The sequence below is a fragment of the Ornithodoros turicata genome, chromosome 6 (genome assembly GCF_037126465.1).
Source record: "Ornithodoros turicata isolate Travis chromosome 6, ASM3712646v1, whole genome shotgun sequence".
NCBI classification, from domain to species: domain Eukaryota; kingdom Metazoa; phylum Arthropoda; class Arachnida; order Ixodida; family Argasidae; genus Ornithodoros; species Ornithodoros turicata.
In genome coordinates this window covers 12,023,017-12,045,623 of record NC_088206.1, presented here as the reverse complement: position 1 = coordinate 12,045,623, position 22,607 = coordinate 12,023,017, and the positions used below count along the sequence as shown (strand labels likewise).

Below are 22,607 nucleotides of genomic sequence, written 5' to 3'. Positions count from 1 at the left end.
AGGCATTTAGTTGCTTTGGTTTCAAAATGAATGTTCAGGATTAAATAATGCGAAAGAACGGCCCACAGAAGCTCGATCGGACTCTTGAAGTAGACCCGATTTTTGGCCCCTGCCAGCAGTCAAAACGACTTTGATGGCCGATTTCGGCACGGACTGGAGTTTTGGTGGCCAGAGTGGTCCTTTCCAGTGCTCTACCTGGGACACCACCAGCGGAGTGTATACGGTATCCTAGGGTGCTATCGCAGGTGGTTTTCTTCAACACGTCTTTTTTTCTTTTTCGCCTGTACGTTCAACGTGAGTGGGAGATCATATTCTAGTTGCCTTGCTAGGACTGTACTAGCCCCCGTAGATACTTTTCCTGAGTTTGGACTGTTCGCATGGCCTGGTGGGTACGCACAGCAGTCCCCCTTGGAGTGGAGTACGTTGTTGACCCCCCTTGTTTCTACATTGCTCATTCACCCTTCCTGTATTTACTTTGAGCACACATCACTGGACTGTGAAGTGCTCGGTGTCCGTCTTACTTCAGCTTCCGTTACTCTCTTACTATCATGAGTGTCTGCTGCCCTGGCGGCTTTCTCTCCGCTGGCCCAGTGGATGTGCCGTGGAAGAGGTTTCTGGGGACGTTTTCGCGGCCGGTGATTTCAATGCCCACCATCTCCAGTGGGGTCACAAGACTGACGCGCTTGTGGCTAATAGCCATTCTCCATTGGGGCAGAAGAAGGAGAGGAACAGAAGAGTATTCACACGTAATGTGAAACACTTTTGACGAAGAAGAAAACGAAGAAGACAGACTTCCACCCGACATATGCTTGACCGCACCTCAGTAGTCCTGGCCAATCTCCCTAGCGGATAAGCGCCATCCCGCTTGAGGAGCAACAACAACAACAACAATATGCTTGACCGTTCAGTGCGCGTGCTCCTGGCGAACGCTATATCTGTGTTTAGTGGTGGTAGATGAAGAAGAAGATCTCTGAATCTGCACGAAGCTGTTCCTTAGTGGATAACGGCCATTTCCCCGAGGATGAAGAAGAAGAAGAAGAAGCTGTTCCTGCTGCTCTGTTCCTGCTTGAGTGACAGCCTGCCCAGCCCTCGCGACAAATGCCCGAAAGTGCTGCAGTCAGTCAAACCCCGTCCAACGTCGGAGAGTCGGTGGCGCATGAACAGGACGCTTCCAAGAAGGAGCACGTCAGCCAGGTAACGATCAACTGTTCCTACTTCGCAGTTCACGGGTGCGGTGTGAGGTCCGCTCAGATTTCTACGAAGTCGTTTCGTTTATTCAGTGACCATTACAAGACATCAGGGGGGCTGTACTTTTGAAACGATCCCGCAGCGGTCGGATATATCCCACCAGGGGCCCCATCTTCAACTTGTCGTTATCCCATAATACGTGTTAAATGCATCTCCTCGGCCCGCTATTCGCCACGAGCTCTTGCTCGAGTCTACCACAGCAGCTTTGGAGCTCGCGAACTTCAAATATAATGATAACGATCCTATGTGAAACGCCCGATCTTCAACTTGTCGTTATCCCATAAAGGCCAACCTCCATGGAGCGAATTTGTTGCAACGAAGTTCGCGCGGCGGACTGTCACGCGAGCTCCGCCGCCAGTTGTTCGCCGGCACCAGTTCCATGCGACGAAAAACCTGCGGACGGCGTCGGAAAGTCATGCTCTGATGTCACTGTTGCCAGAGTACAAGGCGAAAGCTTAGTGGAATCAGTTGCTCGAAAAAATGCACTTCATCTAACAAATTTTGCAACTAAATTCAACAACTGTCTAAAAAAGTGTGTTCAGTAATGTACCGAAAGGCATATTCAATACTGCGAAAAGAAAACATGTTTCTTGGCAGAGAATGCCTGGCAGTCTAGCGGTACAGTAGGTGAGCAGACGACAGCACTCCATAGCAAGAAGCGGCTATGGGGCACGATCTTTAAAAGGGGCCGTAAACAGGCCGCCAAACATTTCACAAATAATGGTGCCCCATGAAAGAATGCAGGTCATCATACTCGTGGGCCGAGCTCCGAACATTACGTTTCAAATTACCAGCCAATAAACAGGCTTCATTATCAGCTGTCTTCATTATCAGTCTCAGGGTTCGTTATGAAGATCAATTATCACCAGCTCGCCTGCTTTCCTGCTGCTCTCCGAACCCCTAAAACAGTTGGGGGTAGCCATGCAGTATTCACCGTCCTGGATAAAACCTCGCTGCACTATGTCAATGGCTTTTGAAAAGACAAGGAAGTGTTGTTAAGTTTCGACCTCGTTCTCGTCACAGATTTGGCGCCTACACATCATAAACGTTGGTCAGGCGCGTCTCTCTCAGTTACAGCCCCAACACCTGCATAGAAAATGTTACAGGCTATAGTTAGGAATAACATAAGTTATTAAACGAATCGCCAATCCCAAGTGCGTCAAGTCTCACCTGCAAATCTCACTTTGCACCTCAAACAAGCGCCGAATGTTGTGTTGTCTTGCACAATTATGACGTCGGGAACAAGAGTGACGTCACGGAGAAACCGAAACCGGGTATGGGTTAACCGTAGGCTTTAATTCATTCTGTGTGGAGTGTGGAGCACAATCGAATGGAGTCGCAATCCGAATACCCTCCAGAGGTCCGGACAGTCGCTTTAAAGGGACGCGACCCAAGGTCCTGTTGTTCTTTCAATGGGAGGCAGCGAACAAGTGCCCGTTAGTGGAACCCAGCCCTCTCCTTCTGATTTCTTTCGGTTTCAGTATGTCTACTAATGTCATGATGACATTTCTTTGGTAGAGCTCTGTTCGAACGCTTTGCATCTTGCTCCCTGTGGGTGCACAATGCTCGGATTCATTTCAATGGCAGCGGTTCTTATTTCCTGAATAAAATACTGTCATTGGTCGAATATCACGTTTTATGGCAAAAAATGCCGGAGAGAAAACAATAAAATATGTGGACGTGTGTGAAAAGCGAGTTAAAAGTAACTTGGAACTTAACTGACGTTACTTTGGCAAAGTTACATAAAAAAGGAACGAGTTCCTCTGAAAGTTACCGCGGCTCAAAAGTAGCGAGTTAAGTTACAAGTTACCAAAAAAAGGAACTTAGTTACAGTAACGAGTTACCACGAACTCTGCTTAATCGTAATTGGTGAGGGAAACGCACATCAAAATAACGTCGAGTTAGAGCGCAGGGCGGAGCTAAAAAGCGAAAGAGCGCAGTGGACATTTCATCCGTATGCAAGCACCTCTTGGTTTTGAGCGCTAGTAATTCCAAGGAGCTTTCGCTGCATAAGTTGCAATAATATAACGCAGAGAAATATGCGCCTTGTATACTTGTTTACAGCCCCTTTAAATATAACGATAACGATCGCTGTGTGAAAGATTAGGGCCCGGACCTCTACAGGCACTAACGTCAGATTTGCAGGGGCGGGAGTAGCGAATGTTTGCACCTTGTGGGTGCTGTTCACGAGTGAACAGGCAGGCCAGTTCTGCTCCCAGTATGTTGGCATGCACGATGGCATAGGGTAAGGTGGGACAAGATGAGACACGGGGCAAGTTGAGACCTTTTTGGTCGACGCCGCCTGTCTCACAGACGCGTTGTTCCACGCGCTTGAAACTTTACTCGTAGGTGGCTCTGCATGTCCGCCTAATTGCAGGTGAGAATTGTCCGGATTGGTGTTTGCGTTGAAGAAGAAAAAAAAAATCTGTTACTTCTGCCTGGAATGTAAAGACCCGCAAAAAAAGGCCCGATTTTCTGTAGTCCTTTTTCTTGTCAGCTGTGCAGCAGCGTATCGCAGGTTTGTTCTGTCAATGTAATTCCACATCCCATTTCTTTATTCATTCATCTAGATATGTACAGTATATGAGTACTCTTGGTTATCCGGTGTGTAGCTGAAAAATCAATGCATACGATGATAAGCACGGGGCAAGACGCGACGACTTAATGTAATATAAATGTAATGCACTTTAATGTAATTTAGAAATTGATAAGTAAGTTACTTTGGGAAAGTGCGAAGGGGGATAGAGAGCATGGAAAAAAGGTTACACTGGTGCACGACAAACTTCGCATAGATGATAAGCTGTATGTATGGGACGAGGTGTCAAATCAGCGAATAACAGGAAGAGGGATATTGGCAAATACTCAAAGCTAGCGGTCAAAGTCGCACCAACTCCGGTTACTCTCGCTAAACGCGAGAAGCATTGTTAACAAATTAGATAAGCTTGAAGCACTTTTGTTGTTACACGACCCACATATTTGTGTTATCACAGAAACATGGTTGAATGTAAATATTAGCGACGATGAGATTGTCCCGCCAGGTTATCATTTGTACAGACGTGATAGGGGTTCACGTGGTGGTGGAGTAGCGGTTATTACAAAAAGTACAGTTGATGTTATTGTTATGGAGCAGATCAGTGACCATGAAAGTTTGTTACTGAAAGTGTCTATATGGGGTAGGATATTTTTCGTTTGTGCGGTTTATCGACCACCAGATGCGGATGATACATTCCTCTGTAAACTTTATGATTACTTGCTAAAACTACGTGATAAAAATGTCATTGTAACAGGAGACTTTAATTTACCCTCTGTTAACTGGAATAACTGCACTTACGGTAAAGCATCAGCTGTTGATATGATCTTGGATATAATGTTTTCGATGAATTTATCTCAGTTGGTAAGAGAACCCACACGAGGTAATTCAATTTTGGATCTTCTCTTTGTCAGTGAAGGATTTGTTCAGGGTACAGTTAAGGTGGAAGAGGGTATTTCAGATCATGACTTAATAAATTACAACTGTACATTTCACGAAGAGCATTCTTTGAGTGCTTCTGATGTTCCCACGACGAAGGATTTTAGTAAAGCAGATGATATTGGGATAATTAACTACCTTGAATTTAACCTTGACACTCTTTCAACTGACATTGAGACCCTGTGGAGACAGTTTCGTGTCACTGTCGGGTATTGTATTGACAATTTTGTTCCCATAAGAAGAGTCCCAAAGCGCAGAGTAAACCCTTGGATTAGCCGTGAAATTATTCACATGAAACGTAAAATTAAGCGGCTACGTAAAAAATTTAGAACTTACTTGCCAGAATATATATCCTTAAAACGTTCCTTGGTGACGAAAGTTAAACAAGCTAGAACAAGCTTTTTTAAGCATAGGGTTGAAGGATTTATTAAGAACGATCCGCAGAGATTTTGGCGCTATCTGAAACAGCCACAAAAAGAGGTGACAAAAATAAGTGTAGATGATGTACCTATAACTGAAGCGGGTTTAATTGCTGACGAATTTAACAACTATTTTCAAAGTGTTTACTTGGAACGGGATTACTACCAATTACGGAATCATCTTGCTAATTCTGGTTGTGACCTTTTTCTAAGTAGAGAGGGTGTCCTTGAGATGCTCCTCAATGTGAACCCCAAAAAATCAACAGGGCCTGATGGGGTCCCAAATGTATTCCTGAGGCGCTACGCGGAACAGATATCTGGTTTTTTAACACACATTTTTAACTTGTCGTTATCTACAGGTGTTTTACCTGGTGATTGGCTTAAGGCACGTGTAGTCCCTATTCATAAAAAAGGTGATCAGTTACTTGTCAGCAATTACCGGCCGGTGTCAATTACTAGTACTTGTTGCAAATTACTTGAACACGTTGTTGTTGTCTACATACAGAAGTTCTTAAGTGACCACAATGTTTTGTCCAAATATCAGCATGGCTTTAGAAAAAATATGTCAACTGTCACTCAGCTTGTGGATGTTGTACATGAATTTTCCAGTGTATTAGACAAATGTGGTCAATTAGATGTGTTGTTCTTGGATTTTTGCAAAGCCTTCGACAAAGTCCCACATGGAAAGTTGTTATATCGTTTGGAAAGTTTAGGGCTCCCTGCATTTGTTGTGAGATGGATCCAAGCATACCTCAATGACAGGCAACAGTTTGTAGAAATTAGTAATCGTCCTTCAGGCATGTGTGCTGTTAGTTCCGGTGTCCCTCAGGGAAGCGTATTGGGACCGTTATTGTTCTTAATTTATATCAATGATATTGTTACTGTGATTCCAGAAGGTGTTTCAATAAGGCTATTTGCAGATGATTGTGTGATCTTTAAGGAGGTCACGAGCCATGCTGATCATTTATTATTACAGAATACTATGGTAGCAGTTTTAGAATGGTGTAGACAATGGGGAATGAAGATTAATTTGGATAAGACAGTATTGATGCGACTTACAAGAAAAAAGTTACCGAGTGTGTTCCCATATTTTCTTGGGAGTCAAGAAATATCCCTAGTACAGAAGTATAAATACTTGGGGGTGACAATCAATAGTAGACTAACGTGGTCTGATCACATTTCTGACATCTGTGCATTAGCCCTGAAGAAATTAGGATTTATACAAAGGAAACTTAAATATGCACCGGCACAAACAAAGTTACTCGCGTATAACACATTTGTTAGATCAAAACTTGAATATGCAGCAGTAGTTTGGGACCCGTATCAGAAAAGGGATATTACACTACTGGAGAGGGTACAGAGAAGAGCCATAAGATTCATTTTTGGGAAATACAGAAGAACTGACTCACCTAGTAAGTTGATGCAGGTAAACAACATTCAGACACTTGAACTGCGCCGAAAAATTAGTCGGATATTATTTCTTCGTAAGGGTCTGATGGGAAATGTCGCATTAAATTTACCAAATTCTCTGAAACCTACGTTGTTGAGAAGAACACGACACAGTCAGCGGGAACAAATGCTAGCACCAATTTTTGCAAGAACTAATGCATTTAAATATAGTTTCTTTCCTCGAACAATAGAAGATTGGAATTCATTGCCCGGAAGTGTTTTCGAGTCAGGTAATTTTATAAGTAACGTGGAGCAATTTTATTTTTGTTCTCAATAGAATGCCTTGTGGTGTTGATTTAATAGATATAGTGTATGATCGTGTTTTGATGGGTCAATTTACTGAGATCTGTTTTGTTGTCCATTGTTGAATATGTGTCAAACATGTATGCCACTCCTGTTTGGGCCACATATTGGCTTACAGTATTAATAAATAAAAATAAATAAGTCAGCTATTAGGTGGCCTTATGCTTGTTCCTCAGGGATCTTTTTTTTTTTTGCATATTGCCTGGGATTTTCCAGCAAATTTCCCTGTGTCCTAGGATACTTCCAGCAAAGCAGAAGCGCACTCAAAAGAGAGTTGTTCGAAAGTTGTTCCAGTCCTTAGCTGTCTTAGGGACGAAGAAGTTAGCATAATAATTTGTACGGCTAAATGGAACGAATAGTTTCTCAGAGTGGGTCTAGGTAATTGGATACGTGATGAGGAGGTGAAAACGGAGAATATCTAGGAAGAGTGTTATGATAGTAACATTTATGAAGTAAAGAAACACGAGCGATGATACGGTGAGCAGAAAGAAGCGGCAGATCAGAAGCCCGCTCTTTGAGGAGAGTTACGCAATAGAAAGACGGGAATAGTCAGAGATGACGACGCGGGCCGCTCGATTTTGTAGCGCCTCTATTGCACGGCATCGTGTTGAGAAGCCCACTGACAAATGAGTCACGGTGCAGCTCTCTTAAGACCAAGTTGACGAAGGTGTCGCGCCAATAGCAGTCTTAAGAAGTTCAGGGTAGTTCAGGAGTTGGAGTCAAAACCAGAGTGTAGCAGCATTCGAGCCTGCTCCATAGAATTACATCTGTAAGTATAGCATATCAGCAAATATAGGGGAAAAAAATAGTGGTTAGTTGCGTATTGCACGGCACCGTACGCTGCAAAGCCCACTGAATTGAACTGCTTGCCGTCCAGGGTGGATCCGTGGTTCCTGAAGACAGCGTCCACATCACGCCGCCCCGCCACGTCCCTCTTTATTACACGTGGTGTGTGTGCTGCTCCTGCTTCGCCCTTTTCATCGTTCCCGTGAGTTTCACAGGCCTGGCCATCGTCAATAGAGGGAAAAACTTCAGCACCCTTCCACCAGGCGTCGGGGACGGCGACATCCCTGAAGGCGAGGAGGAATGCACTGATTACGGTGCTGTGGACGCTCTATACATGGGCAGAACCATTCAGCACAAAGGCACAGTAGGTGACGGTTTTTTACAAAAGGGTCCGACGATCACGTGACACTTCATGACCTCTATATGACCTCAGCAGGCTATAAGCATCCCATGTAAATGGACCAGTCGTCTTCATGCACATCGATCCCTAAATTACGGCGGCATTGTGTTCCTCGCTGATCATTGAGGCAGGAAAATACGCAAAGTTTCCGCGCGACTTACTGGCGTAGTGTTTATGCAATTTTCATGAAATACACATGCAAGAGTAGACTCCTGATGTTGAGAGTATGACAGTATAGTCCCCTGAAAATATGCGATGTCCTCTGATACGTCCTTCGAACGTAGAGGTCATCATTATTTTGCCCCTGGAGCTTTCTCAGTTGCAGCGACCACGCGAATTTACGAAACTGAATTATTTAATATCTAATCCTTCTTCTCCTCAAACTCTTCAAATGGACCCTTCAAACATTACGGTACATGTTTCATGCAGGCATTTCTGGGGGCGACCGTCCTTCTGAAAGAGTTTGACACACTCAAAGATGTAGTCAATTCTTTTGCCTTGACGGCACATTGGGCAACGCAGCTCCTATACCTATATCCAGCATGTAGGCAGGCTATATTCAGCACCTTGTAGCTGCAGGTATTGGCTCGCGATTCAGAACCTCGCATGGAAGGTCGTGTCTCTATCATGTCCGGTCACTGTCATCGTAGACGATATGATATTGTCTTGTCGAGAGTCACCCAACAATGTAAAACAATAGCGCTCAATAACTTCCAACAGGTCTTCTGCGTATACAACGCCGAGACTTACAGGGCCAAACCCCCAGGCGTCCATTACGTGCCGATGATGATTCCCGGCGCCTATTGCGACCACTTGCTCTATTATTCCGCGACGTTCGATGGGAACTCGGGAGAATTGAAGAGCCGCTTCCTGGAGACTGATTTCCACTGCGGGGGCTACGAGTCCCTGATCAAGGTCAAGGAACGCTTCATCAATCTTAAAACTCATCTCGTCGTGGGAGGTGCGCAGTCTCGGTTTGAAAACCTCACTCTGGCTGCGTTGCCCTTGTTCGCTAAGAGCGTCCAACGCTGGCTGGACCGCTACCATCTAGACGGTGTTTTCATTGACTGGGGGTTCCCGGACGCCGGCGCAGATACCACCCGACTCTTCAAAAGGCTAGTGATCTACTCTTCAGGTAAAGTCACGCTGTAACGCCGACTGACACGTTCTTGCTATTCCGAAACGATCCTCGCCAGCGCCACCCTGCGGTACCCGAGGAAAGGCATGGTGAATGGCTCCTGCAGTAAAAGGGCTTCGGGAGAGCTTCGAGACAGTCTCTCGATGAGCAGTTCGGGTGATGGGTCGGGCTGAGTCGAGGATCGTTTATGAATACGGCCGGTAGTGTTGAGACCAAAGCCTCAGTTCATCCACCACTTGAGCTGTGGTTTGTGCTCTAAACGGAGCACGTAAAATTTCATTTGACATGTACACGAACTGCTGCTTGCCGACGTGTGAAACCGTTTTCGGATATGTAGACATTGTATGAGGCTGCATGGTGCCATAGGGACTAGGAAGTAACTATACGGCAATGTTCCTTTCATTCGTCGCTCGCTTCACGGAACTGGCGGACGTGGACGGTAAAGAAAAATCCATTCTGTGTAATCCTGGTCGCGCCATGTAATACCTCGTGTTAGAGCCATGAGAATTATTTCGGACATCGTAGCTGAGAAGTGTTGTCAGAAAACAGCAACCCGAAATGCTAACAGTTTAAGATTGCGCAGTGGTACTCAGCGACGCGTCCACGGGCAAAAACGCAGTGTTGCATACCTTGTTGCTATATCTAGATTTTGGGAACAATATCAAGTCATGACGACAATGATACACATGCCCATTCAGGCACTACAAGACTTTCCTTACGTGCTCGGGCAACATTTGGAGAAGCTCATATTCTACATAACGAGAAAAGCCTGACGTTGGGTGACGACAAAACGAATGATACACACAGCTCACTGTCGCTTACCTTTCGTCAACCAAGCTCAGGTTTAACATATGATGGACTTATCCATCAGCTTGCCTGCGTTTGTCATTTACCCTTAACCTTCTACTATATATACGTACAGTACTACCAAACAATCACGCTACAGCCGCTTTGCCTTCAAGCGCACGAAGGCAGTGCTAACAGGAGAAAGACTGTATATAGCGTGACCGTACGTCACACTCCGACGCTTTCGCATAACGTTCACGCACTACCTGTTCCATCGCAGGCTCCGCGTCATATTGGGCACAGAAAAGCAGATTGGAGTCATTCTTCCCGAAGAGGATCAGTACCTAAATGAGTACAACGTTACAGAACTCGTGCCCATCGTCGACTGGATGTTTGCCACGACGCACGAGTATTTTCCCCGGCCAGGCTACAACCGGACGTCGTGCCCGAGCCCTCTGCGGGGCAACACCGGCACCATTGAAGGCAGAATGCAGCACTATTTCGGCCTTCTCGGAAACTACCTCAGCGAGAAGAACTTCTGCTTCTCAATATCGTTTCGCGCAGTGTTGAACGTTCTCGACCCGCCCAACCAGCGCGACCCGCAGAGTTTCATCGAGCGCAACGAGACGGTGGAAAACATGCCCGTGCCTTACACGACCACTTGCACGTACGAGCCAACGTCGAAGAAGAACACCATCGCCATGTGCGCCTACACATTTCCCGACAGTACCACATATCTGGGGTTCGAAACTGTGTGGTCTATTGAGGAGAAGATGAAGAGCATCATTGGTATGTTGGCGGGGCAGATGAACATCAGGGAGGAAGACGGCTCGTATTGCGTCGCGGTGTGGAGGATCGACATGGACGATATCACGGGGACCTGTAAGGGACTCAAGTATCCGTTGCTGGACATGGTTGTAAACACCTTGCCCAAGGCGAAGAGACAATATCTCTACGTGTTTTAGCTGTACGCAAGAAACAGTTGCACCGCTCCGTTAGACTAGTGACTACCTGCGGCGTCACATACGAAAAGAATGGTTACTAAAACTGACAGATAATTCCTAAGCATACCCAGTTCTTTTCTGTGTGTTGTCTGTCTCCTTGTAGCAGCGCCACCGCATATCCAGTGCAAATTTTCTGTCTGTTGTCTGTCTCCGTGTCTCGGGCACCGTCCTTTTCTAGTCGTGCACCAGCTTGTCGACGCCCTGCTACTCTTTTCAATCAAATTCTGTGCTTTTTATTTCGCGATATGTGTTACGAGCGGAGGAGGGATGGACTTAACGGGACTATCAGAATTATCTCATGAAGTTAAGAGCGCTGATGTTACTGTTCGTCCCTCTTTTCATAAAGTGAACTTGCGGTTTGTGGCTAGCAACATAGCACGACGTCCTGGGCTTCAGGCTATAACCATGTATAGGGGGCGTGAAATGTTCGGGGGCGGAGACTGGAGGAGTAGAAGAAAGGATGTAGCTTGACGCCATGAGCCGTGGTGCTGACTAGCTGACGATCGACGTGTTCCAGGGTGGGCTGCTACGGCACCTTCGGATCAAGTCCCACTCACTTGCCGCCTGCAAGAACTTTCGATCTTACATTCTCCCGCAAGCCGGAAGGTCACGTGGTTTTCATTATGCCGAGAGGAAGGACTGTCCCATCTGGACCGACTATGGGTGCCCCTGTAATTCGCGCACGTGCACCGCGGGCTGTAATTTCGCTGCGACCAACTGTCCCCGACCGTAATACCGCCGCATCTGATGTCATCTTCGCTGTCTCCCATAAAAAGGATCCCCCACCGAAAAGCCACGTGGGTGAGTTCAGCCAGGCGAGCCCTAATGATCCGGAGGGAGTCCTTGTAATCCCCTACGCTCCGCGGAGTCTTCCTACTTCCCCCCCTCACGCTGCTCAGCTCTTGATTGGGAGAGGCGTTTCCACCCCGATGTGTAGTATATTCGCGCTTGAACGAGGTTGGAGCACGCGGGCATTGGAATTTCGGCAGCCGTGCCTGGATTTGGAAAGTGTCGGATGTCTAATGGTTGACTAATGATGGGCTTGGAACTCGATGCTTTCGGATTGTACGATGCCCCCTGTGCTCGAAAGCGCTCGGAAACCTCTGATCCGGTGCAAACATTGTGAGGTTGTAACGTCGCTGACTACAGAAAAGGGTTGACAGAGGGACAAATTTTGGATTAGACTTAGTTCGAACATGCCACGAGAGAGATGCTTGCAGGAAAAACAAATGTTGCCATCAGACATCACTACGTCGGAGATGTTCCAGAGCTTTTTCGATCAGATGTTTAACACGTGGAATGGTCGGTGCCCCTGTCTACCTCGTACATCTGCTACATATAAGAAAATTGATGCATATGGGATATAAACTACTTTCAATACATTTTAACATTTTTATTTTTATGCAGGTATATATTTATGCAGGTTTACGTACAAATTACTCATTTTCTCGGGTTGCAGTCACCTCTGGAACTGTGATATGTGTTTCATATGTGTTGTGTGTATGCTAACTGGGCATTGTTTTCTTGTTACTTATTTCTTACTCAGCTAGTTTGAAATGTTAACTTTGGCATTGTTTCTTATTGTGCTAGTTCGAGGTGTAAACTTTGGGGATGGGAACTTGTCAAGCTGTCCTACAGTTTTTTTTTTTTCATCTCCACATCCTAAGGATGAAATAAGATTGAATTGAATTGAATTGAATTGAATTGTATAAATTGCCCAGCACATCGAATCCACCGAAAGCAAAAGGATCCGCCCGACTATACCAGAACTCTGGCAATATTATACATGCATGCATGCAGTTTCATACATGAATTACATGTAATTCACACCAGACGGTCTGCTGCGCAGCGCCATACAGTGCATGGCAAGGTTATATCTGTGACGTCCGAAAGTGGTCCCCATAAGATCATTTGTTGCCAGAATACCATCCCCGAATCATATTCCGACCACTCCGCGTGGTAGTAAGTGTCTTATGCACTAGTTGAGCAAAGCCTGGCACGGCACTTGGTAAAACAAACAGAAGTACGCTATAGACGCAATATGAGCTCCGTTTGTGAAAACGCACTTGGTAGGCAACTTTTTCTGACTCCCTTCCGCTCGTGGAGGATCCTAACGGGATCCAGTTGATCCTCCATGTGTTTACAACGCCCATACGAGATGATGTACAAGTGAATTGGCCGTGAAAGACGTGACACCAACGGGTTGGAAGCTGTGAATCTGGAATGTCATACCATATCAATCATCAACATGTCCATGAACATTCACTGTGGTGGGAACCGGCAGGCTGAAATCACATCTGCTCAGATTGATACGCACACTGGGGGGAAGGAAGCATCACTGGATATGTGATCAACCGAGCTTCCTCCAATGAAACGCTTCCCCTCCGTTTACCCGTAATAAAGCAACTTGAAGGGTACACCCTATTCACAAAGGTAGAACAGGTATACGGTATGCGCCACTGGAGCACATGAACCACTAAACATGCTGCGCGAAGTACCCCAGGGTGTACAACAGTTTGTATTTTTTTTATTCATTTATTTATGCGCCTTTGATTACACATTCATTATTGATTAAACTCGATCGTCTTTGAACACAGGGGGAATGGTATATGGATTCTTTACGTTAAGGGTCCCATTTTTCAACAATGAATCACTATTAATTTTTTCACCTGCTTCCTTCCACTTCTGCTTTTTTTTTTCGTTTTTTTCTTTTCTGTTTTTTCTTTTCTTTTTGGAACATTCGTATATATATTATACCTTACCCCCACCCCCTTTTTTTTTCTCTCTTACCAACGTCTCTTTGTACACAAACACCTCGAATGTCGAAGAAACATTCATTGAAAACAGCTGCCGACAAATTATCAATGAAGTTTAACTGCTGTTTCCGTCGGCGTCCGAGAGATGGAGCCACGGGACTACTCGAATCGCTCTCGCCTCAGATTGCCCCGGAAGCAACTTGGCTCGAACAAAACTGGATTAACCACGTTACGATTTATCGTGGTATGCAGCCAAAGTGGTTCTGCTGCTGATCGCATTGCTAAAAAGCGAAACTTTTTGGTTTCGGACGAAACCAAGAATGGTTTCGGACGGGATTCTTGGGGTGCGATAACAAACTAGAGAGAAAACGATATCAGCGATTCGCACAGGAATGCTGTATCCGCTTGGAAACCACCACGACCACTTATGCTAGAAATATGCACTTATGCTTATGCTTATAAATCGTCAAGTTGGCACTCAACTGGGTGCTACAAGGTTTCGAGGATATGTTGGAAACAGAACAATGCCTTATATAAAAACGGCATGATCAGGTAAGTTTTAATGCAATTCGTGCGGTGCCGCACGGACAGTTTTAATGACATTTGCCTTAATGCCATTTTCTGCTTAATGGATTCGCCACAACTCAGTTTTTTGTTTCTACCTCCCATCGTTTGCGTAGAGTTGTTGCGTTGTTTGCATAACCACTATGTACTGTACAACATAGGGTCGTTCCTTCCATTTTAGACTATACAAGTATCTTTTCACGAAAGCGTTAGAACTGCGCTCAACGACGCGAAAGGCAGACGTAATTGTTTAGTGAGATGGAAACCTGTGTTTCAAGCACGTGGCTACATCTGTTACGATACTACTAATTAATAAGAGAAAGGGAAGAGAAGCGAAGAATATCCGGCACGTCGTCCCAAAGGGGCACACCAGGGGTGCCCATACACTCCCTCCATAGCATAGCATATTAAAACAGGTCCACACGAAAATCAAAATTTACTTTCAAAATCATTTGTATCAATATGCATCAATATGTAAACTACATTTCTTTCTCTTAAAATTTTATCGCATGGATATATTTACGCCAGTATGTGGGTTTTAACTACCCCACACTCTCTCTCACATCGTCTTTCCAATAATCATCTCCGACACACTCGCCATAGTTTTGGCGCTCTATGGCCTTTGTTGCCTTTGTGCCATTAAACACATAATCAATCAATCAATCAATCAATATGTGGGTTGCATCCTTTTCGTGTAGCCTCGTAAATAACGGCATTCGATCTCCGAATAACAGTTCGTGACGTGGGGTATCGGTATCAGTGTCTAACAAGCTTTCGCTTACACATCTCCCTATCACAATATGTATTGTGAAAAGCTGGGACGATATTCTAACACCTTGGCCCCCTCTCACTCAACACCACCAGGCGAGAAATATGCACCGTAGAATGACAGGCAGCCTTACGTGGCCAACCGCGGCACGTCATGCATTCGAATTGCAAATGAAAGGAGCAAGTGGCATGAATTTTTCGCACCGTCGCAAAAGCGTGTAGTCAACCGCACTCCAAGTGTGCAACAAATGGTAAACTTTGTGGCGGCAGTAAATAATCTACACTATAGGCCCTACCACGTAAGCTCACAACAACGGAACCAACGAACGCCCATGCCGTCCATGTGTCGCAAGTTGCTTCCATAGCCCGCAACAGTTTAGGAGTGCTTCGCGCAGTGTCGCGTCAACACAATTTGCATATACGTGAACTCATAACTCGTGCATTCGCCATAACTTGCACATAAATTCAAAACATTCGATGCCCAGTTATCGCTCTGTTTGTGCTACCTACAAGCTAGCATATATAAAAGAGGGACAAATCTATATATAAACTTGGCATAGAAAGCAAATTATTTCGTATTTTATTTTGCTTGTTACGCTATTTCGTAGAGTCATAAACAGTCTCAAGAGGGAAAAATAGGAAATTAAAGCGAGAGAAATAAAACAGCATGAGGATATGGTTCCAGATAAGAAAAGCTTATGACGAAGCTAAGTGCACGCAAATGCTTCGTGCACACATTGATTGATGAGAACACTTCAATTTCAACACACCGGAAACGAAACGGGGTTGTTATTACTATTTTTATTATTATAATAATAATATTAATGAACGTATTTGTCCTTGTTGTATTTTGTAATATCAATTGCTGTCAACCTGTGGCGCAGGGCCCGGCGATCCAGGGAACAGAAATGTATCACATATATAACAGACTGCATAATTGCCTGTACTATGAAGTACAATACGACTATTTATAAGAGTTTTTAAATTAAGTTTTAGTTTGTAGTTGCTGTCAGGAAGGCTGTTCTTGGCTTCGTCATGTCACACTTTCCTTATCTGTAACCACACGTTTATGCTATTTTGTTTCTCTTGTTTTTCTTTTTAGTATTATCATTTCCACTTCTGGAGAATTATAGGAGTTCGAGGAAAAAGTGAAGACGACTTCACTTAACACTTTTGCACACATTTACACATTTTGTAGAAGGAAATGTTTTGAAATAGGTGTTGATGCTGATGCGAACTGCTAGATATCATGGGCGTTCCCAGGATTTTTTCCAAGGGGGGGGGGGCAAGAGTGCAAACCCCCACCCCCAACCACATCATCTTCTGGAGGCGGGCGTTGCGCACTGTGTGCGTGTTCAGAGGTTCCTATCATGACATCTGTGAATAATCATTACGACCTATGACTAAAGAGCGCACTATTTTCACAAGCGACCTTAGAGTTCCAGAGGGGGGGGGCACGGCCCCCCTTGCCCCCCTCTCGGTACGCCCATGCTACATATATCTACCCACCGCTGCGTTCAATACCATCAATAGTGATGCAGCGTAACGAGAGTGCAAATAGTTTGCGCGATATGCATGCAGACAGGATATGCAGATATAGTTCCCGGGCTACGACAATTCCACCGACTCCTTCTGAAATAACGGTGCCAAATGCGCAGTTTCCGTTATTTGTTTATCCAATGCTCCCTATCGCCGACGACAGCTGTTCCGTAGATTTCTAATTGCGCTTCATATACACGTCCGTCAGGAAATGAGTTGGATGCGGCGGACATCCCTTCAGACCTGAGACGCCCTCGGAGCCAACTAACATCCTGCGCAGATTGGAATCCGCTCAAACTAGGCTCAATAAAGGAGAGGCGTCACTCGGGAAGCTTTTATGATTAAGAGGCGGGAAATGTAGTTGTATAGACAACGAGATTTGGTCGAGGCAGACCACACTTAGGGACGACACAAACATGTAAGCCTCATACGCCCGGAATCATCGAAATGCAACAACTCAGGGAAAAGAGGCGCTGACGCCAGGAATCGAACCTGGGTCTTCTCATTTCCGGTCAGATATGCTACCACTACACCACACCAGCACGCCGTTTCCCATGAGCCATTGAGTGCCGCAAGTAGGGGGGGACGGACAACCAACCACGCTATTCCATTCTCTCTTACATCTTTCTCACTCACTCTCTCATTCATTCATACACGGCCAAGGCGAACTGTAAAAAGTAAAGTAAAAACTGTAAAACTGTAAAAAGGAAAAACTGTAGTTGTATAGATCACGTCGAAGAGGGACAACGTATATTGCGTGGTGCCAAAGACAAGACGAGACAGTTTTCTGGGACATCGAAGCGGACAATACCATATATGACGTATATAGTACACAAAACATTGGACCGTATAGCGGTGTTGCATGGTAATCTTGCACGGGCATGAACTATATCTTAATAATTCCATAATCATTTTTCACTTGTGCATAATCATTCGTTATGCTGTCATCGTGTCAACGTTAAAGGGGGCACTAGCAAGGGCGCAAGGCGGCGCGCTCTCATTGGACTCAGCAAACGATTTGTCCAGTCCTCGCGGGGGACTCTCTGAGGAGACCTGTCCGAGGTATCTCCGCTTTCTCACGCTTCATGAAGAGGAGATGATGAGAGAAACCGTGTATCCACACGAGCGACATTCCCCAGAAAACTTGAACGGAAGATGCGACGAATGTCATAGCTTTCTGCTGTCACGTGAGCGCGAGCGCTTAACGTCGTCAACGTCGTTAACGACACAGTCACACGATATTCCGTAGCAGACGACAGGAAAAGACGCAGACGGTGTCATCTGCTAAGTGTCGTCTGCTAAGTGCGCAGCACGCCACCGCCGGTATGCCGGCACCGTGTGAATGCTCAACAAAACACGGGGAGGAACTTCGCCTCCGCGTGAACAGTTTTTTTTTTTTTTTGATATACTATAGCAGTGGGACTGATTTCCGCCATCTTTAGTCAGGCTAAAAAAAAACTTACATGACCTAACCCTACACCTTTCGCAAGATCACACATCCGAAGCCGTCAGGCTTAGCGTGGCTGTGTTTCGCCTGCTGTAGAGGTGCTTCAGATGGTGTTATTGAAATGCATATAAAAAGGTTCTAAACCAAACAATTTTATAATTCTTATATCTGTAGACTCGGTATATGGCCTTCTCTCACTTCGACGCATTATTTCACTTTTAAACACACTCACCAATTTTTAAAAGCCATCAGTCCCACTGCTATAATACAGCCGTCCGTGCTATTAACATTTCAGTAGTGATACAAGTGAGCAGAAGTTAGCGGGTTCACACTGATGAACACAATCGCTATACTTGTAGCTCAAATCCAATCCAATCTCCAGTCCCAAATCCAACAAAGGCTAGCCGGTGGACAAGATCCATGAAGAGCAAGCCTGAGCTTGGACGGCACGCACAACACACAGGACGTTTTTTTTTTATTATTATTATTATTTCTAGGACACGAACGAAAATAAAGAAGCAGGAGCCTCCGCAGTGTTAACTCCTATGCTTTGACTTTCTTGTTTTCGGTACTCGTACTTGATCAGAGTTTCTGTCACATTTTTTTCGTTCTTCCATTGATTGATTGATTAATAATTGGGGGTTTACGTCGCGAGACAACTGAGTCTATCGATTGAAGAAGAAGAAAAATTCAGGTATTAGTCCCAAAACAATCGGGACTGGTTACTCCAGGACGCGTTGATTAGGGTTCACTATGTATGAAACAAATGAAGGAAAAGGAGGGTGGGAGAGAGAGCAGGGCACATAGGCCCACACGCGAGCAAACAAGAAAAAACAAAATCAGAGTCCACACGAGGAAACACAAATCCATACGAGGACACATTCCTGCTCGAAGTCCTAATTATTTGTGACCAACCATGGTTCACACTAGTGCGTTCTGCTGCGTGCGGATGCGTGCGGGCGCTAGTTACCATGGCAACAGGTACGTGCGCGACCTCCCGCAGCAGAACGCAAGGAGTCCGCCCGAGCTCAACTTTTTTCGACGCACGCAGCAGCCCGCAAGCGGAGAACGAATCGCGAGGCCGCCTTCCGAGCGCGCGCATTAGGTGTCTCTCTGCGAGACTCTCTTCAGCATGGCGGCCACCGGAGTGGAAGGCGTTGAAAATCCCGCTCGGCGCTCATTGGCTTACGGTTTGGTGACGCACGTATTCGGACGCAGGTATGTGAACAGCGGAACGGATTGCTTACAACGCACGCATACGCACGCAGGCGTCCGCACGCAGCAGAACGCACTAGTGTGAACCATGCTTAATGCATAATCTCCGCTTTGTTTTCACGAATCGGTTCAGATGTGCTGGCTCAAAGCTGAGGACGAAAGGTATTCCATAGTTTTTCGATCTCATTCCGCCAAAAATAATGGTACCGTGATGTTACACGTGAGGTATGTCTGCGCAGTGTGGCGTCATGTTGCACATGCCGGCGGTTTGGACCGCGGATAAGTTGAACCACCCGGGGTTCCTCTGACGTGCGCCGGAAATCACCGACACACGGTGCTGGAAGCAATGTTTACCTCTCCCCCATTGCTACCATTCTCCGGTCGGGATCGAACCCGCGATCTTGAGCTCAGCAGGCCAGCACGTTACCGACTGAGCTACCGACTGATGCTGTCTTGCATTCTGACAGTTCTGACAGTTTACTGATTCCACGGGCCCATGTTTCATCTTTCAGGTTTCATTGAAACGGTCCATAACGTCGTATGGCGCAACGCTGAAATAGCGCTAAACGAGACGAAAAAAAAAAAAAAAAGAGAAGAAAGAAAGAGGAGGGCTCCCACAAAGTTGGCCATCCTGATGACCTTGTGCTGAAGGGAAGTGTCACTTGGGTGAGGAGCCGCGATGAGTGAAAGCCACAACTGTCGCCCATGATAGACGAGTGCATTTCTGAAACACGAAAATACACAGTAACACAGACATGGGTGAACTGTGCCAACAGTGCTGTAAGCGAAATTACCTTGCCAAGTTAAACAACGGAAGTGCAGCCGCTGCAAAAGTGACATGACTCTTGCAACTGCTGATGCGTCTGCCTATCCTATACAATTGATACGTCATGGTGCCAGCCACTTTTGAATACAAAGGAACATGCCTGACGTTTTTCTCCACGCCGCCTGAAGTCTCTTGGCTATACTGGCCTGGGGGCAGGGTACATTTTCTAGCGTGCATCAATGGTCACTTCTGTACTTTGTATACAGGCTTCGGACTATATGGCATCCTTAACTGGACTGACCTATCAGGTGGCACTGTTTGTTTTTGTCATACCTTTTGAACATCTTAGGTAGCATTTGCCTTGCTTTTTCCGCTGGAGTTTCTGCTTTTTTGTTTATTTTGTGTGTGTGTCCCTTTAGCTACTTGCAGTGGAGCATCACGACTTTACTTTATTTTTCTTTATCATATCATATCATATCCTACTTTACTTTTTCCTATCGATCGGTCTAATGTTCTTTAGAACGGGGGGGGGGGGATATGTTTATTAAAGATAAAGGAAAGGGGGAAAGGTCAGACAGGCCAAGGTCGACTTGCTATTCCCAAAAGAGAAAAAAGAAGGGTCTCTAGAACGGCTATAATAGGCAAATAAGGCAATGTGGAGCGCAGAGCTAGTCGAGGCCAAATATAATAGGTCTCGCTAATATACCACTAATAGCCTTCCTAATCAACACTTATAAAGTCTGCCCTCTAACAACGTGTAATTTCTTTCACTCCGCCCCCCCCCCCCCCCCACCTTCCCCACGAACTTCCCACCTTGTATCTATCCGCACCAAGACCCAAAATAATGATACAACCTTTCATGTCACGACAGCACGATCTCAACGGCCATTAACGGCACCATATTTTATTCGCGCATCATCATATCATGCTATACGCAGGAACACGTGCATTCTCGCTGCTTCCCAGCGTTGCCAGCCTCATGACAGGCCCACGTCAAAATTGTATTTAAGCTCCCCTCTCCAGTCACGCGTTAAAGCACGGCCAGCTCCGGTGCAATTAGGTTTGCGTTTTATAGTCGTCTGCTAGGATATGTACTTCGAAGCAGACGACGGCATCTATGAAGGTATAGACGGCAACAGAGGATCCAATGCGAATTCGTAATCTGATGAAGTTGATGAGTTCGCGAGGAAAATCGTGAGTATATCCGCCTCTCAAGCGGGACGGGGGCTAGCGAACGTTCCCCAGCCGTCTTGCTTTTCAACGTTGCTGTTTTAGTTTCGCTCTGCCAGGGGGCGCTGCAGCGAATAGGAACCTGTGTCGTGCACGTGTTCGGTTGTTAGAAATTAATGTACGAGGTGTCAAGCACGCTTCGAAGGTACATAGACGTGGAGAAACGCAAACGGCGAAGTTGACCCCTCTTTGTATTTTGGGTGTCTGAGTGCTGTGCTGTGAAAGTGGAAAGTTTCCAACGTGTGTAAGTTCGTATTTTGTGCATCCTGTCCACTTCGTACGTCGTCTGTGTCTGTGTCAGAGTCATATCCTCTGCAACTAACATACACTTGATAGCTTGCGTTTTTCTACTGAACGTTTACTTTTCAACATCACACACTCACAGAAACTCATTCCCTGCGAAAACTCCACGGTGCAGTCGCGGAAGACGACAGGTGACACGGGCAAACCAGATGTTCATCATCATTATAGTTTCATCAGCGTCATCAAGACCATCCACGAGTTATGTCCCTCCCTCGACGCGAGCACGGGCGTTGCATAGCGCAACGCTCGCTGCAACACTTCCATCTTGGCAGCCGGTAGCTAATGGACATTATACAGCGCTGCTGACGTTTTGGGTGTCACCGCGTACAGGCATTATTTATAGGTAGAGTGGCTGGAGGCAGATGAATGTGGGGAGATAGGCATCCGGATTTCTCGCAGCAGAACAAAGGACGGATGGCATTTATTTGCCGGGGCGTTGTCGTCATTGTCGTCGCACTGCAGCGCATCGCCAACAGAAGATGCCACGTTTATATGCATGCACGCGCACGCGGGTATACGCCCCGTCGAGGTATATACAGGCGGACAGCCGGATATATGGCACGGGGCTCGAACAGGCTCGACAGGGTAAGGGTTGCAGGTTTGGTACGGGTAGGGTTGTCATGATAGCGTTGGTATAGTGGTGGTGGTGGTAAAAAGGCTCCCCGTTGTCGACCTCACAGAGGTGGGCAACGTCACGACTGACGCCCTTGGGAATGTGCGTCGTGGGCCGACTTCTAAGGGAACTGTGCCGACGTTACGTCTGAAAGCGTCTGAGGAAAACTTAGGAAAAACCACAGACAGCACAGCCGGCACCGGGATTCGAACCCGGGTACCTTCCAGTCTCGACGTGACATGGCCAGCAGGCTTAACTATGGTGAACTATACGCTAACCAATGAGCCACGCGAGCTGGTCGTGATTTGAGGCCTCCACGGCCCCTGGCCCGCGCCCGACCTGGGCCGGGCTTGCAATTAACTGTGTGCTCCGGGCCGGGCGGGCCCGAGCCGACAACCATGTTT

At 46.1% G+C, this 22,607-nt stretch overlaps 2 protein-coding genes and 1 non-coding gene across 3 annotated transcripts in view; 1 reads left to right on the top strand and 2 right to left on the bottom strand.

Moving 5' to 3' along the window:
• The window catches only part of LOC135397497 (uncharacterized), a 151,559-nt gene that overhangs the window by 36,487 nt on the left and 92,465 nt on the right, over positions 1–22,607 (bottom strand). The window lies entirely within an intron of this gene.
• On the top strand, positions 1,021–12,384 carry LOC135399091 (uncharacterized). Its single transcript, XM_064630782.1, has 4 exons — positions 1,021–1,194; positions 7,766–8,038; positions 8,795–9,189; positions 10,279–12,384. Exons 1-4 carry the CDS (start codon positions 1,099–1,101, stop codon positions 10,961–10,963), a joined length of 1,449 nt encoding a protein of 482 aa, XP_064486852.1. The 5' UTR covers positions 1,021–1,098; the 3' UTR covers positions 10,964–12,384.
• Positions 17,101–17,171, bottom strand: Trnas-gga (transfer RNA serine (anticodon GGA)). The gene has a single exon. It is a non-coding gene; the product is annotated as a tRNA-Ser (tRNA).

What these genes read in the sequence shown, in the direction of transcription:
- LOC135399091 (XM_064630782.1), top strand. Translation starts at nt 1,099, where the DNA reads ATGCCCGAAAGTGCTGCAGTCAGTCAAACCCCGTCCAACGTCGGAGAG. An exon ending in CCATTCAGCACAAAGGCACA is followed by an intron (nt 8,039 to 8,794) that starts GTAGGTGACGGT and finishes AACTTCCAACAG; the next exon opens with GTCTTCTGCGTATACAACGC. An exon ending in ACCACCCGACTCTTCAAAAG is followed by an intron (nt 9,190 to 10,278) that starts GCTAGTGATCTA and finishes GTTCCATCGCAG; the next exon opens with GCTCCGCGTCATATTGGGCA.